Source organism: Psittacula echo (assembly GCF_963264785.1).
Source record: "Psittacula echo genome assembly, chromosome: 6".
NCBI classification, from domain to species: Eukaryota; Metazoa; Chordata; class Aves; order Psittaciformes; family Psittacidae; genus Psittacula; species Psittacula echo.
Window position 1 is genome coordinate 70,498,660 of NC_137743.1, and position 14,938 is coordinate 70,513,597.

A 14,938-nucleotide genomic window follows, 5' to 3' on the forward strand; every position below is an offset into this window, starting at 1 on the left:
CATATCCAAAGGTAGGGCTGGGGAACAGAGAAATAAAATCAAATTAATAGCACCAAAGCAGAGTAGATGTATGACAGATAATATAATGTAAAATTGGCATCCTGAAACTGCAGGGGGAGGTGGAGCAAACAGGTGGATTACCTTTTTAAGGGAGCAAAAACATAGGGGTTGTGGGGAAGTGAAGCAAATATTGAGAGTGGCAGTAGGAAAAGAAATGTTGTTAGATATAAAACATATTGCTTTGAACAAACCAGCTACCTTCATTTCCTTATTTAATGCCTGTTCAAGCCTGTTATTAGCTGTTAAGGACATTTCATGTTAAAATAAATGGTTCATTTCAGGCAGCGTGATAAGAGTACTTCTTGTGTTTCAGTGATTTAATCCTTGTGAGAATAGCAGGTTGCAGGAAAGTCATCATAGTTCTGTGAATACAAACAAGGGTTGGTTTTTTTGTTGTGGTGTGTTTTTTTGGAGGGGTGAGAGCAATGTTCTTGTTTGGATTGTTTTTTAAAGACCATGATACTTTTGACTAACCAACTGATAATTGCTTGTTTTTCCACAGATGTAGCAATTGGGGCTCCACAAGAAGATGATCTAAAAGGTGCTATTTATATATACAATGGCAGGGAGGATGGAATAACACCATCATTTTCACAGGTACAATTTTTCAATTAAAAATAGTCCAGAAAAACCTTCAGCTTCAAGAGGGTTCTCCCTTCATTTAACACTCAGACCATCTAAGGTACTTTAAAAGACTTCAGAATTAATCTGTAACAGAAAAATTAATTGTTTTGGAGGCCTTAGATAGCATCTATGGGATATAACACTTGCAGTAATTGAGGAATATTACTTTCAGAGGTATACTTTCACAGGTAAGCATGTAACTGCCTTCAGCAGCAGGAAGGTTGTGCTAACATTTTTCGTAGGAAATTGTAACTCAGGTTAGCTTTCCAAGAATAATTTTCCCTTCTGTATTTTTCCTTCTCAGAGAATACAAGGACATCAACTCAGTAATTCTTTAAGCATGTTTGGACAATCCATAGCAAGTGCAATTGATGTAGATAACAATGGTTATCAAGGTAAATGAAACAAGTTTGTTTATTTTTCATTTTTAAAAGAATAGAGATTCATGGGGAACAACCTTACCATGCTACTTGTTACTTTTAACAGAAGCAAAATCTGTTATTAAGGTGATATATTACATGATCCCTTTGAGAAGAAAAAAAGAAAAAGAGCTATAGCTGAGGTAGTTTTTATGGGCATCTAGCTATTATTTAAGGTCTGAGAATGATGTAGTAGTAAGGTAATAGCACACAACAGGAAGAAAAGTGTAATTTTTACTTTTATGCAGCCATCTCATTGCTCATGTCACAACTGTTTGGGCCCTGGAAGCATGTTTGTTGTCCAGCCCAGTGTGCTAACCTAAAAATCCTTTCTGATGTTCACATAGTCTGGATTTTGCTAGGAGTCACTGAGCTCCTTGATTCTCAGTTTGCCTGAGCAATGCATTAACCTGACTTGGGGCTTACAATATTGGATTAAAACTCTCGTGGAGTTCTTGTGGGCATGATGCTGAAGTGCTAATTCGGTGTAAAAATAATTTAGCTGGTTCTTAGTGTACAATTGTATTAAACATATTGTCAAATTATGACCTTTTGAAGAGAAGCATTACGTCAGGTCAGGTGTTGCCTGTTCTGCCCCTGAGGGCGTGAAAACATAAAGTGATGATGAACTGCATGTTCTGGCTCTGTTAACAGAAAAGATATCCAGATTAATTTGTAATGCTTGGCTAAGAGGTAGTATGCAGGTAGCCTGCCGTTAGGTCACCTGCTGCTTACTGGTTTGGGAGTCGCATCCTCAAATCATCACATTACCAGTATCTGCAAGTCCAGCAAATTAGCACATAGCATTAATAGACAGTGGACAAGTATTGGAGGGGTCATATTCTAGACAGAGAACAGCTCTGAATATTACCATATGCTTTCTAATACATAAAGGACAAATGGTGCTTTAATGTTGACCAAAAGGTGAATATGCTCCAGCATGCTTGTAACTGAGAAGTAATTCATGTTGACAACTTATGCATATTGATCTATTTTTTTGTGTGCAGATGTAGCAATTGGTGCATTTCTCTCAGATTCTGCTGTGGTGCTGAGGTGAGATGGCTAAATTTCCGTGCTTCTAAAGATTATACAATTTAACCGTATTTTTAAATGTAATTTGATGAAACACACTGGTATATTTTAACCTCATGATATTCTTCTTGGTGTGTTGAACTTCGGGCATTACGCTCTAGAATACTGCTGAAACATTTAAGTAAGCATCCTGGGGAAAAAAGAAAATACAATTTTGAAACTTCTCGAGCCAGCAGATAACATGCACACAGCTATTTGAAACTATCTGAAAAATGCAAATAGCTTAAAAATTATAAAATACAAAAATAGATTCTGTCAAAGATTGTTAGATTCTGCAGAGATTCTGAAAGCTATTTTGGAAGTGTTTTGTAACATTAACTCTTTTCTATATTTAGAACAAAACCAGTGGTAATTGTTGAAGCTTCTTTAAAACATCCAAGTTCAATAAATCGAACTAATTTAAACTGCATGGAAAATGACCAGCCTGCAGTCTGTATGAATTTGAAGATATGCTTTGCCTATACAGGACGAGAAGTGCCTGGATATATTGGTAAGCTACCTGGAAAAAAAGTCCAGCATATGTGTTCCATTTAAATTAACCTCTTTACAGAATAATGTTACTGGTATTTAGTGGACCATTAATTAGTGATGTTAAAAGGGTGAGATATTGCGAAGATGAAGGTGGAACTCCAAGTTGTCTATTGCAACAATGATTTAATCTGAAGTTCTGATGGTAACCAGTTTAGACAAACAAAGATAATTTTCAGCTAGCCAGCTGCATTGTGACAGAAATAGTTCAGCTGGGGCTGTGCACAACCATGCAGTAATATTTTCACATGGTTTTTGCAGCGCTGCTAAAGCAGCAGCATCACTGAATTCGCTTGCCTAACAAGTGGTGTGATTGGATTCACACTCATGCTTCTGAACTATGTTGTAATGATGCCATTTTAGATGGTCTCTTTCGTAGCACCATAATAACTAGGACCATCATTTTGACAGGTTTTGAATGAGATGGTATGCCACTAGGGTTCACAAAGAATAAGAGCACACTTACTTTGTGAACACTTTCTTTTACATAGTTGCCCAGGGGCTGTATTCTTGTTTTGCACAGGACCCAACAGGAGTGTTTGTTTGAGCTTTCCACATGCAAATGTATGGGCTGTTGCTTTGCAATTAGGCAGGGAATTAATGGTGGGTGAATGTCTTAATGTAGAATCAAATGGATTATTCAGCATGATACTCCCATGTCCTCTAAAAGCAGTCCTCCCAGACATGGACCAAACCATATGGGACCACTGTAGGGTTTGGTCTTCCACTTAGTAATAGAGAAAAAACATTCCCTGCATAAAGCATCTCAAGCACCTGATCATACAGTTATGGAACATTATGCAAAAGAGGGAGTCCTACCATAATTCCTGAAAAATAGATCTTGTATTTTATATAATGCATATTTTGCTTTTGGCACAAACTGACATTGCTTGAAGTGGTATCTATTGCAGGGCATATTCGTGGTGAACTTATTTAAAATAATGTACTGTCTAAATTTGATTGTATTGCTTGGGTGCTTTTAATCTACTTGACACATGAGCTATTTGTAAGCTGCAAACAGCTCTGCAAATACATGGTATATAAAATTAAATTTTTTAAATCTTCTGTATGAATATATACAATATTCTTTAGGAATACATTTCAGAGAACACATCAAACAATAAACTGCAAAGTTTCAAGTTCAGATCTTTTAAAATTCATATCTGTTGTGGAAGATGAGCAGTCAGACTGGATTGCTGTGGCTGGATTTGGATGTGACTTAGAACTGAAAGAGAACAAACTAGAGGAAATTCTAGATATCCTAACTCTGCTTTTGGCAGAAATTAAGAAGTAATACATCAGTAATGCTCTGAAACTTATTTGCAATTTATTATCATAGCAATTCATGTTAACTTGAAAAGAACTGTGAAGTTAAACAGTATTCATCAGTGTCTGCTGACTTAATCTGTTTGTCGAAATTTAATGTCAGCCCTGTAAGTAACTGGAGCAGGTTTTCTTTAAATAGATTCTGGTAGAAAACTATAAATATAATTTGACAAAACTAACTCTGATGTAAAAGCATGTTTCAGGGATCAGTCATGATGCAGTCAACTTTCAAAGGGCTAGAAGTGTTCATTCGGTATGGATTTATGTCAGAGTTTTTAAGCAGAGCATTTCATATTACAGAACATAACTTAAGGAAGTGAGTCAGAAGATGTGATTTCTATCATAAATTCATGGAAATTATAACACTTAAAGTTTTTATAACTTATTTTCCCTGGACTGCTTTATTTTATTTTGCAGTGCTGCTTTATAATCTGAGTGTTGACGTGAACAGAAGAGTGGATACACAAGCAAGATTTTACTTTTCCTCCAATGGAACATCTGATACAATCTCTGGAAATGTAAAGATTTACAGCAAGAATACTGCCTGCAAGGATCATCCAGCATTTATGAGGGTAATGTAATTTTGAGTATGTATTACCCTGTAAATCCTTTGTTCTCCTTTGAAAAGCACACCTGCTGCAAAAGAACCAATTATGTTTACAATTGCATCACATAATTTTGGAAGTAAAATATTTGTGTTCCTAAATTCCACAGTTAATATATTTTAATTCTGAAGCTTTCTCAGCTTTCTGTGGGGAAGTCACTCTGCCATCATTTATGTCAGTGAAGAATGTGCATAATCATCATCATCATCACAGTGATGAAGTAGGACATGAGCATTTTTGACATTTTTTCACCCTTTTTATGGATGACAGATCACAGATTGAGGCCTATGTGGAGCAACCAACAAGATAGGGTATAACATATTTTCCTGCTGAACATTTTTGGTGGAACTTTCCTATGTACTCATTAATGCAAAATCTTTGAACTTGTAGCTACACAGAGAAAATGTTTATTATTTTGTCATTTTTAGCTATTTCAAAGAGTACATGTATGGTGTTGCTCCCCTTTTTACTGTGAGTAGGTGAGGTAGACTCACCTGATAAGGAAATCACCTGTTCCTGATCCATAGGAAGTGAAATTAAGATGACTGGTAGAAGCAAGTCTGTAATTAGAGGTTTATAGTATGGTCTGGTTTGTGCATTTTTTGCAAGCAGCCAAAGGCTAGCAGGGTGCGAAGAACAAAACTTGCTTGGAGTTGTTTGATTTTTCTCCTGCAAGGGGTGCAGCACTCGCCAATGAAAATACTCAGAGCATCAACAGGTAGAAACAGGGTAGGAAGAGCACTCACAAGAGCTTTATGAATGAACTTAGAGCTGATCAGTGAGAATGTGCACTGTGCTGCTGAAAAAGTGATTTCTCTATTCCTCTGCTCACAAAAGAGAAGCCTGTACAGATACGTCTTCCTCCTGGACATACCAACCTGAAATCTGGACCAGATTAGTAGTGACGGTGGTTACTCTTTCTGTGAAGGGGTAGAGACAACTTTGTTGTAGAAGGAGTCTGCTAGTAGAAATGCTTCAGACAAGCCACAGAGGTGCAAGTGCTGCCAGGGCAAGTGGGCATTTGGCAGGAGGCTATTGGAGGCCTGCAAGGTGTCAGATACCCAGAGAGGCTTGTACCAGCATCAAATAATACAGATGGTATCAGCAGGGGAAAGTTGGCTGTTGGTTTCTCCAGAAGTAGAGTTTGATCCAACAGCAACCATCCTTTGAAACTGAGGATGGTACTGACTTGGAGCTAGTTAAGAATCTAGCCAGTAAGATTCTAACTGCAGTAGTAGCCTCAAAGTCACTGTTGCCCTGGAGGAAATGAACTATGCTTGATATATCCTTCTGAATGAGGGACCAGTCCTGAGTGTAAGAGCAACTGCAAACAGGACAAAGATATTTTTAAGGCCATTCACTTAAGGCCATTTATATAAGGACAAGAAAAACTGAATCACTTTTATTCTTTCTTAGAAGCTTGCTAATTGCAACAAAAATTCTGGAGAATAAATGGGAAGAACTTGAATTCCTAAACTATAATCAAACACTAAAAACTAGTGGGCGCAGAGGAACCACGTTTTTTACACTCAGAAAAAACAGACTTACCACCTCTAAGACTGTAGCTAAGGGGGAAAAGAATTTAAAGAAGTACTAAGGCCAGGAAATATTTAGATGTAAGAGGAAACAAGGGCAGTAAAATAATGGACTAGTTTGCCTAGCCTTTTCTTTAAAATCCTCAAGGTAGCAATTCTGTGACCTTTTGAAACCAGCATGTATTAGGATGGTTGGTGTGGCTGATCCTGCACAGAAGCTGGGAAATAGACTCAATTCTCTACAGCTAAAAAAAAAAAAAAAAAACCTGCAGGGGAAAAGTCTTCCGTGTATTTTTCTTCTTCCTTCCTTTTACTTGCCTTTTGTTTATGACACCATTAGAAGCCAATTGTCATGACAAAGCTTCAGGGTAGAAAGCAAAGCTTACGTTATCCACTGCAAAATAGTCCAGATGCATCTCTACTGGTCATTGCACCTAAGTGAATGTTACTTACAGGAGCAATAGTAAATTGCCACTTTTAAGAGTTGTGTATACCAAGAGAGATTTGACTGACAGCTGACCTTATGTACCAGCATCAGTAGATATTTGTGTAGAAGGAAGGATAAGATTTAGCTTATCACTTCCTGTAGTCTATTTTTAACTCTGTATAATTCAATTTTCTTTTTAATTCTTAATTAATAGCATTATAAGCATCTCCTTTCACCCATTGAGGCTTCTGTACTTATATGAAGCGCCTAAAGTTAAGTAAGTGTGAATGTCTGTCAAGTACAGTCCTTGCAAGAGATGAAGTACGTTTTATGTATTTTGAGTAAAGACTAATTAATAGCTAATTAGTGTAATGGCAGTAATATAAAGCAGATGCAGAGAAGACCTTGTGGAAAATTATTATGAATATGTGAGTTGGCCAGAGCAGGCTTGCAGATAAGAATTAAAGTAGTGGCCATGTGGAGGGACAATCAGTGTCTGTCTGTCTCCTACACTTAGAGACTAATTTAATCAGGTTTGCTATTGTTAGTACTCGGTGCTTCAAGCTGTTCAGTTTTCACAAGTAGGCAGTTTGGGCTCTGATCTGCAACATTCCTACACAGTCAAGCCTTCATGTACGAAATAGTCATTTACTGAGGAGTTGAATCTTTTTAATACGGAATAGGACATAAAGAGGCAGAAAAATAAAATGCAGTCATGACCTGATTTAGTGGTGCTGTGATAGAACTCCTTTTGATTTCATACAGAAAAATCCCTCAGTTTTGTCTGGCATTATCCCACTGGTTAACTTTCTTTATTTCAGCCAGCTTTTTCCTATTTTTCTCTTTGGGCAGTACTGCATTTCATGGGTAAGGCAGTATTATTAACAGAAATAGGTTCAATAATTGAATAAGACTTCTTTTAATAAAAGAATCTTCCATTCTGAAATGGCAGATGCTGTCTTTGATTGATTATGCTTTTCTGTGTTTCTCATTACCTCTTTCAGCGACAAAGATTTCTGGAAAAGTATGTAAGCCGTATGGCATGTGAAATTATTTTACATGTAAAATAAAATAAGTGTTCCTGTTTAAGTTAGTTCTAGGGAACATTATAATCTTTAAAACATAAGCACACATGTCTTGTTTTATATGATTAACTCATTAGGTTTCCAATTTTCATAGAAAGATGTAAGGGATATCTTGACTCCTGTACATGTTGAAGCAAGTTATCAGCTGGGGCATCATATTCTACAGAAGAGAAATAGTCAAGAATTTTCACCACTTCAACCTGTTCTTCAACAGAGGAAAGAAAAAGATGTTATAGTAAGCAAGGTTAGTGTATGAGGGGTTTTTTTTTTCCCCAATGCAGCAAGTAAATACTCATGTTTTAATCTTCAGTGAGAAAAAAAAGCTTCACACATCCATAGCATGTGAAGGAATGCATTTTCCAGACCAGCATCCCGTGCCTTGATCTTAATTATTACAACAGTATGCAAAAGAATGCCTAATTTGTCATTAAAATAATCTTTGTAGAACTGGTATAAAATTTGTATTATGTTTTTAAAAAAAAGTTATGTGTGAGACCTTGCAATATATAATATTATATACCTCAGAACACACAGGTATGAAATTTGGTCTTTGAAGTATCAATTCTTTTTCAAGTACACAGGATGAGTCACTTTCCAGTAAAAAATTAATCTTTAAAATTGTGTTAGTATTAATCTTGCTGGTATTAATCTTGAAGTGTTCTGATTATGTTGCTGAAATATTAGTTCTGTGAAGGTATTGCAGTCTGTGGGGGGGAAAAAGTGTATTCTGTATCCTTAAATAGTGTGAGATTAAATTCTTTAAAAAAAAAAAAAAAGAAAAAAAAAGCCAACACCAAAAGGACTTAGTTAACAGACTTAAGAGAAAGTCAGGATGCTGTGAATTTTTAACTACTGAATGGTCATAGATTTGACTTTTCACAAACACTGAGCTTCATGTAATTCAAATACAGTCGACTATCAGAACTCTTGAGATATATATCCGTTCTTTTCTTCCTTTTCATTTTCATTCAGAATTTTGTTTGAGAAACCACAGAGTTAAAGAGGGTGTTGTTGAATATAGTGACATAAATGTGCTCTGTAGCATACTGATAACCAAGGCACAGACACACGTGACTCACCGTGTCTCCAGTCTCATCAAACCTTATTTGCAGTATGATAAGTAACCTTTGTGTAATGGAACCCTCTTACAAAAGTTAATGTGCTGTGTCATACAAGAGACTGCAGATCTCAGTTCTGGATTCTCTAAAATGCTTTACCCTTTTTAAGTACTACGTTTAAAAAATCAGCTGAACATACACCCACTGGTTTAACTGAGACACAGCATGTGTTTGGTAAATGGCAAATCATAGCCTGATTGAATTGGTTTTAGGAGCAAGAGCTATTAGCCAGTCCCATGTATTGGGTAACAGGTGATAGGTTTCTTTGGAAATACTTTTACTCACTATGATATGTATAACACACTAAAGTACCTTTTTTTATTTGTTTTTTATAGTTTGTTTTTGCAAGATTTTGCTCCCAAGAAAATTGTTCTGCTGACTTGAGAGTTTCTGGGAAAATTGCTTTTCCAAAGTAAGTATAATGTGGCTTTCATTATTCTCTTTTGAAAGAGGTTCAGTAAAATTTTATCTAAATTATTTCTTAATCCCTCGTGTGTTTAAAAACATTAATTTGCAGAAGTAGACTATGGATATGAGGAGTGAAGCTGTGTTTAGTTGAAGAATATTTTAAAATTGTATATCTTCCAGGAAATGCAACGGACATGTGTAAAATTGAAGAACTGTCTTGCATAATTAGAATCCTTTAAAGCTCATAAAATACATCTTAACAAAAAGGCAAACTTGTATTCTACCCTTCGTATATAACTGAGCTAAGATAACAGGGCACAATATGTACTCAATATGTAGACATCATAACTATGGTTAAATTGACAAGCTGTCAATTATTTCGGCTGCTCTTATGAAGACATTGTACTTGCACTGCAGAAAGAAGATACTTTGGTTTTATACTAAGACATTGCTATACTTGTTATTTCAATTACCAATTAATTAAATGGCTCTTTTTCCTTATTCATCTTTGGTTTTATACTGCTGATTGAGACACCAGATGGTTGAGTATTATGTGAGGTTCAGACTTCTTTTCCCTACATGAATTACTTTTCATTTTCCTAAATTAATTTTGTTTTGTGATTGTTTTTTTTTTTTTTTTCATTAACACCCCTAATTTTTTTGACGTACCCTTCAATGTGTTTCAGTTTTCCCATTCTTTCCAATTAGGTATCATATTTAAATCCTGTATTAAACAAGATAATCAGTGCACTTTCAAAGTATTTAAATACAGTTATTATTGTCTTGCAGAATCTGTATTACACCAAGCAATACTAAGAAGTATATACACTTCGATTCAGCACCATCTTTTGAAAGTTTTAAGCCATGTACCATCATTTCTATTCAGAATGAATTTTAATTAAGTTATATTTTGTCATCAAAACCTTTTTCTTTATTGAATATTATCCTTCAAAGCAAGAAATACGGGTTGTTTGCATGCAAAAAGAGAAATTGTACCTGTTGTAAAGCTCAGCTTGCTAGGTATTTTGTGTGTGACCTGGATTTTCTTGTGTAATTCATCATCTTTAAAGCCGATTCTACTTTAATCGAGATACTACACTGAACAACCTAAAATGACACCAAAAGATGCTGACAATCCTGTAATGCTGATTAATCACACCTGTGTGATCCTAAGCACAAGCTTTTTCATCTTCACAGATTTCAGAATAAGATTAGTATCTTTCTGCCTACTTTAATGCATGGCCTGTAGCATGAGTCTGAAGCCCTTTTATTTTCTTGGGCTTGAAGGTTATTTTATTTCAACAATCATAAGCTTCTCAGAAAGACTGGGCAGCATTTCCCTTCATGCCATTAGTGATGCAATTGTGTAAGGACTTCAAAACTCTAAGAAAAGAAAACAGATTACAGCATACCTTCTTGGCATTAGGTTAGCAGCAGCAGATTTTCAGTGTAAATAAACAGGCTAAATATCTTGATAAAGTGTGAAGTATCACCTTAAATTACATTGGGCCCCTCGAATCTCGATTAAAAACTAGTTAGCTGTGAAGCATTAATTTATTTTGTCTAGACAGGATGCATTCATTATCCTTGAACAGCAAAGCAAACACTTTTAAAAGAATGAAATCAAATAGGGATGTTAAAGTAATGCTTTACTTACTGAGTTGAGTCTTCGTGTATTACACTATCATGTTTTGTTTAAATCGCTTAGATTTTGGCCTGCTCTGTAAATTTCCAGTCCGCATCATGCATTTTTTAATGAAGAATGAAATACGATTACCAGGGAAAAGCTCTAGTTCAGCTTTGTTGTAGTCCCAGATGTGCACCTGGTGCTTTTGTGTACTTGTGTGTTAAGCTGGGAGGCATCTTCGTGACAGCAGCTTGTTAATGAGCTTAGCTTTAATGAATAGAAGATGACTGAACAGTAAGCATGTAACTAGTAAAAGAACTTTAAAATTTAACCTAAAACTAATCAAGCAACTGAAATGTTAACGTTGTGTTTTTCTTTAATTCGCTTTCGTCTTGGAACCTATCTGCTTATGTCGTGCTTTTACCTTCTGTTGCTTTTCTAAGTGCCAGCTTCTTTCCCAAAGGTGTTCAGTGACTAATGCTTTGGTTTCCAGCCAAAATATCTGATAAATGTCTCTTTCTAGGCAGCCTTTCTACAAGTCTTAATTAAACTTTAATGTCAAGCTGAAGTTTACTTTTAGCCCCCCACAGGCTGTCTGTACTTGTAACATGATTATAGAACACTGCATAGATCATAAGATAGGGATGTTTATTTGCCATTTTTGTGATCTGTTTCGTAGTACTTCAATATATACTTTGAGTACAAAGAGTGAATTTGAAAATAACGTTTGAAAATACTGTAGCAGTAGCAAATTACTGTTCTTGGTTGTGAAGGAAAGGACCCATCTTGTAAAAGCTAGAAGCACGACTGGTCTGACAGCAGATTTCTTGCTCTTGCATTAATAACTTCAAGCCTTAAAAAGGACAATGCTGAAATTGACTGTCGTAACTGGTGTAGTACCTTCAGTTACAGGACTGATTAAGAACTTTCCCAGTGATCTCCAGCTGAACTTGTCAGAACCAAATGAAATTAACTGAAAGAGCAGTGAAGGGAAAATTTTGCATGCAAGCTGTATATAGAATTACTTTTCACTTACATTATAATTCAACTTTTTATAGGCCTTATGATAAGAAAACATATCTTGCTGTTGGAAGTATGAAGACTTTATTGTTGAATGTTTCTCTGCTCAATGCTGGAGATGATGCATATGAAACTGTTCTCCACATTCAGATCCCTAAAGGTCTTTATTTCATCCGAATTTTAGAATTGGTAAGAACAAAAGAATTTGTCAAACAGGAGTCCTTTGAGATTTTCCTTTTTCAGCCAGACATTTTTCAAATTATGTTAATGGATTGTTGAGTTTCTTTAGATACTGACAACCTACATGCACTTCCTCCTCCCCCAAAGAACTGACAAAGCTCCAGTTTTTAAGTTCTGAGATTTATAGCTACCTAAACCATGTGCAACTTAATCAGTGCAGGTGACTTAAATCATTTCAATAACAAGATGTGATGGTAACAACTAAAATTAAGAGAGGAAGAAAAAAAGTTTCTAAATGTATTTCAGGATCTTAAGGTCCTTTCCAACCCTAACCATTCTACGATTCTGTGTCACGGGTACTTTTTCTGTGATGATCATGCTTTCAATGATCACAAAGATCTCTGAACCTGCCATTTTTCAGTTACAGTCTTATGAAGAAATAACCCATCTAATTATTCTCTCTTTCTGCCTTTTTAAAATAACTGCTGTCTGTGTAGAATCCCCCTGACACCTTTCAGAGGTTGGCTTTAAACTTCAGTGGGTCTGGGTATGATGCATATGCCTTAGCTTCACTATTAGCAAACAGAAGATGAAGTAACAGGATACAGTAATAAATACAAGGATACATTAAAGCAGTAATGAGTAATATGAATGCTGTGTATATCTGCATCAGTGAAATAACAAACGCCTAGTTCAAGGAAATATAAACCACACAATTTCAGCATGTGCATGTATTGTGAAATGTGTAGGGGGAAAAAAAAAGGTGTTAATCATTAATAATTTGTCCTTTGTTTTAGGAAGAAAAACAGATACATTGTGATGTATTAGATAAAGAAATTCATGCAGTGAAACTTGAGTGCAGCGTTGGTTGTTTATATGTAGATCAGAAATCAAAGGTAAGCTATGTATGGCTATGTATGAAGTTCCAGCTTTAAAAACACCCTAAATATGTTATGAGGCTTTTCAGGGAGGGGAAAAAACCCTTGTTTCTCAGAATCTCTCCTTCATTCCTACTAATGTCTTTTATTATGTTGGTGTCCAAAGCGCTCTGCTACTTTTAAAATCAGTTGCCTAAACCCTTTCTGGTGTAATTCATTAAGGGACAACATTGTTTGCATTATGCATCAACTGATTGTGCTTGGCTCACTAGACAAGTGAGCTGACTAAGGCTGTCAACAGATGTGTTAGGTCAATAGAAAAGGAGTAGAAGACTCACAAAGCAAGTATTTTCTTAGTTCTGAGTGGTTTTTTTACAGCAGGAAATTCTAAATTAGTTCAATAAGATGTTTTTGTTTAAACTCTGTTAAGACACACTATAATGTGATATAAAGAAAATTTTATTTGTTCTACAGCTGGATTTTAGTTTTCTCTTGGATGCAAGCTCGTTTACCAGAGCAGAAGAAGACCTCAACATCATCATTAATGCTACCTGGTAAAGTCCAATGAAAAATGCTTAATGAAAAATACTACTAGCTTAGGAAAACAGAGGAGGGAACACTGGAAAGACTTAGCAAAGCACAACTGCAAGAAAGAACAGGGGTTGCAAATTTGTACAGAAAGAGAAAATTACAAAAAACCCCAGATAGATATTTAAGTAATGAGCTCGTTTCTGCCTGTATAAAATTTTACTTTTTAAAAAAATATTTTTGTTTTAAAAAGCTGAAAGTCTGTTTAATAGTTGTTTATAGAAGTAATGTGTAGCGTATGATGCTGCATTTGTTATACTCATTTTTCTCTCATTCCATTTTTATAGTAAAAATGAAGATGGCAGCATGTTGCTGGATAACACACTAACTTTAGCTGTACCTCTAAAATATGAGACTGAGTTAAATGCTCATGGGTAAGTCAGTTCTTGCTATACCTGCATATCAGCAGAACTGTTGCCTTGGTACTTTGTACAAAGTGTGGGGCAGCTGAAAATTCCTGGTAATAAACTGGCACAGCTATCCTGGGGTCTGACCCATACACTTCTAACATTTTCTTTCCAGTACTGTGAGATGACACCAGTGATATCTGTGGTGCTTTGATCTTGTCTCTTAACAGACTAGTATTTTTTTAAGAACTGGAACATTTTTTTTATTGAAAGGTATTTAATAACAGCACAGCAGATCCTCAGATTCCTTGCTTAACTTGGACCATATTCTGGGTGTGTTGTGGGGTATAGTTTTGGAAGAGGATTTATGACTGCTTCTGATTATTCTTTTTTTTTTTTTTTTTTGTCCTTTTAAGAGGAAAAAGCACAAAGGTAGAGGACTTCTACTCAGTGTTCCTAGATTTACTTACATGCAAACTTGTGTATTTCCTTAGAGCCAATCTTACTGGACATACCACGGAGCAGAAAGTTAAGCTAATGATTTTTAGCAATTATATTAACTAAAAACTTCTAAACCATTGTAGATTCGTATCACCGGCTTCGTTTGTTTATGGAACAAATGAGAAAGATTCCCCACTTACGTGTATGAAGGAGAGTATCAACTTCACTTTCCATGTAAGAGTTCTCCCTTGTCAACCCTATTATCCTTGTTTTGAAGGTTAAAGCTTAGATTTCCAGTGTATCTAAAGACAATCTGTACAGTCACTAAGGGAAGTGTTGAAAAGTACAAGGGAATGGTGAGCAACTTCTGCACATCAGTGATGGGAAGTAGCTGTTAGTCCCTCTTTAAACACTTCTTTTGGTCTGGATAATCTTCCGCTGAGTGGTCAGAAGAAAAATACTTAGCAGAAGCAGGATTGAAAGAGCGAGAGCAGTTCTGACTTGCCAATTCTTTCATTACGGAATACTTTAAAAATAATTAACTTATGGTAAGAAAAAGGAACTAGGAGCTCCTTATAAGAGGATCTATAAGGTATCAGATTTGTCTCCAATGGCTTAAAAGGAGCTAGA

General features: G+C 35.7%; 1 protein-coding gene across 1 annotated transcript in view; it reads left to right on the plus strand.

The window, feature by feature from the left end:
- The window catches only part of ITGA4 (integrin subunit alpha 4), a gene marked incomplete at its 5' end in the record, with an annotated part of 35,647 nt that overhangs the window by 15,029 nt on the left and 5,680 nt on the right, over window positions 1-14,938 (plus strand). The window contains 12 exons of the mRNA XM_080622041.1: window positions 563-657; window positions 989-1,079; window positions 2,111-2,156; window positions 2,531-2,685; window positions 4,467-4,621; window positions 7,796-7,945; window positions 9,155-9,231; window positions 11,913-12,063; window positions 12,852-12,950; window positions 13,407-13,486; window positions 13,808-13,894; window positions 14,452-14,542. Coding sequence (XP_080478167.1) covers window positions 563-657; window positions 989-1,079; window positions 2,111-2,156; window positions 2,531-2,685; window positions 4,467-4,621; window positions 7,796-7,945; window positions 9,155-9,231; window positions 11,913-12,063; window positions 12,852-12,950; window positions 13,407-13,486; window positions 13,808-13,894; window positions 14,452-14,542 — 1,277 coding nt within the window. The remainder of the gene's footprint in view (window positions 1-562; window positions 658-988; window positions 1,080-2,110; window positions 2,157-2,530; window positions 2,686-4,466; window positions 4,622-7,795; window positions 7,946-9,154; window positions 9,232-11,912; window positions 12,064-12,851; window positions 12,951-13,406; window positions 13,487-13,807; window positions 13,895-14,451; window positions 14,543-14,938) is intronic.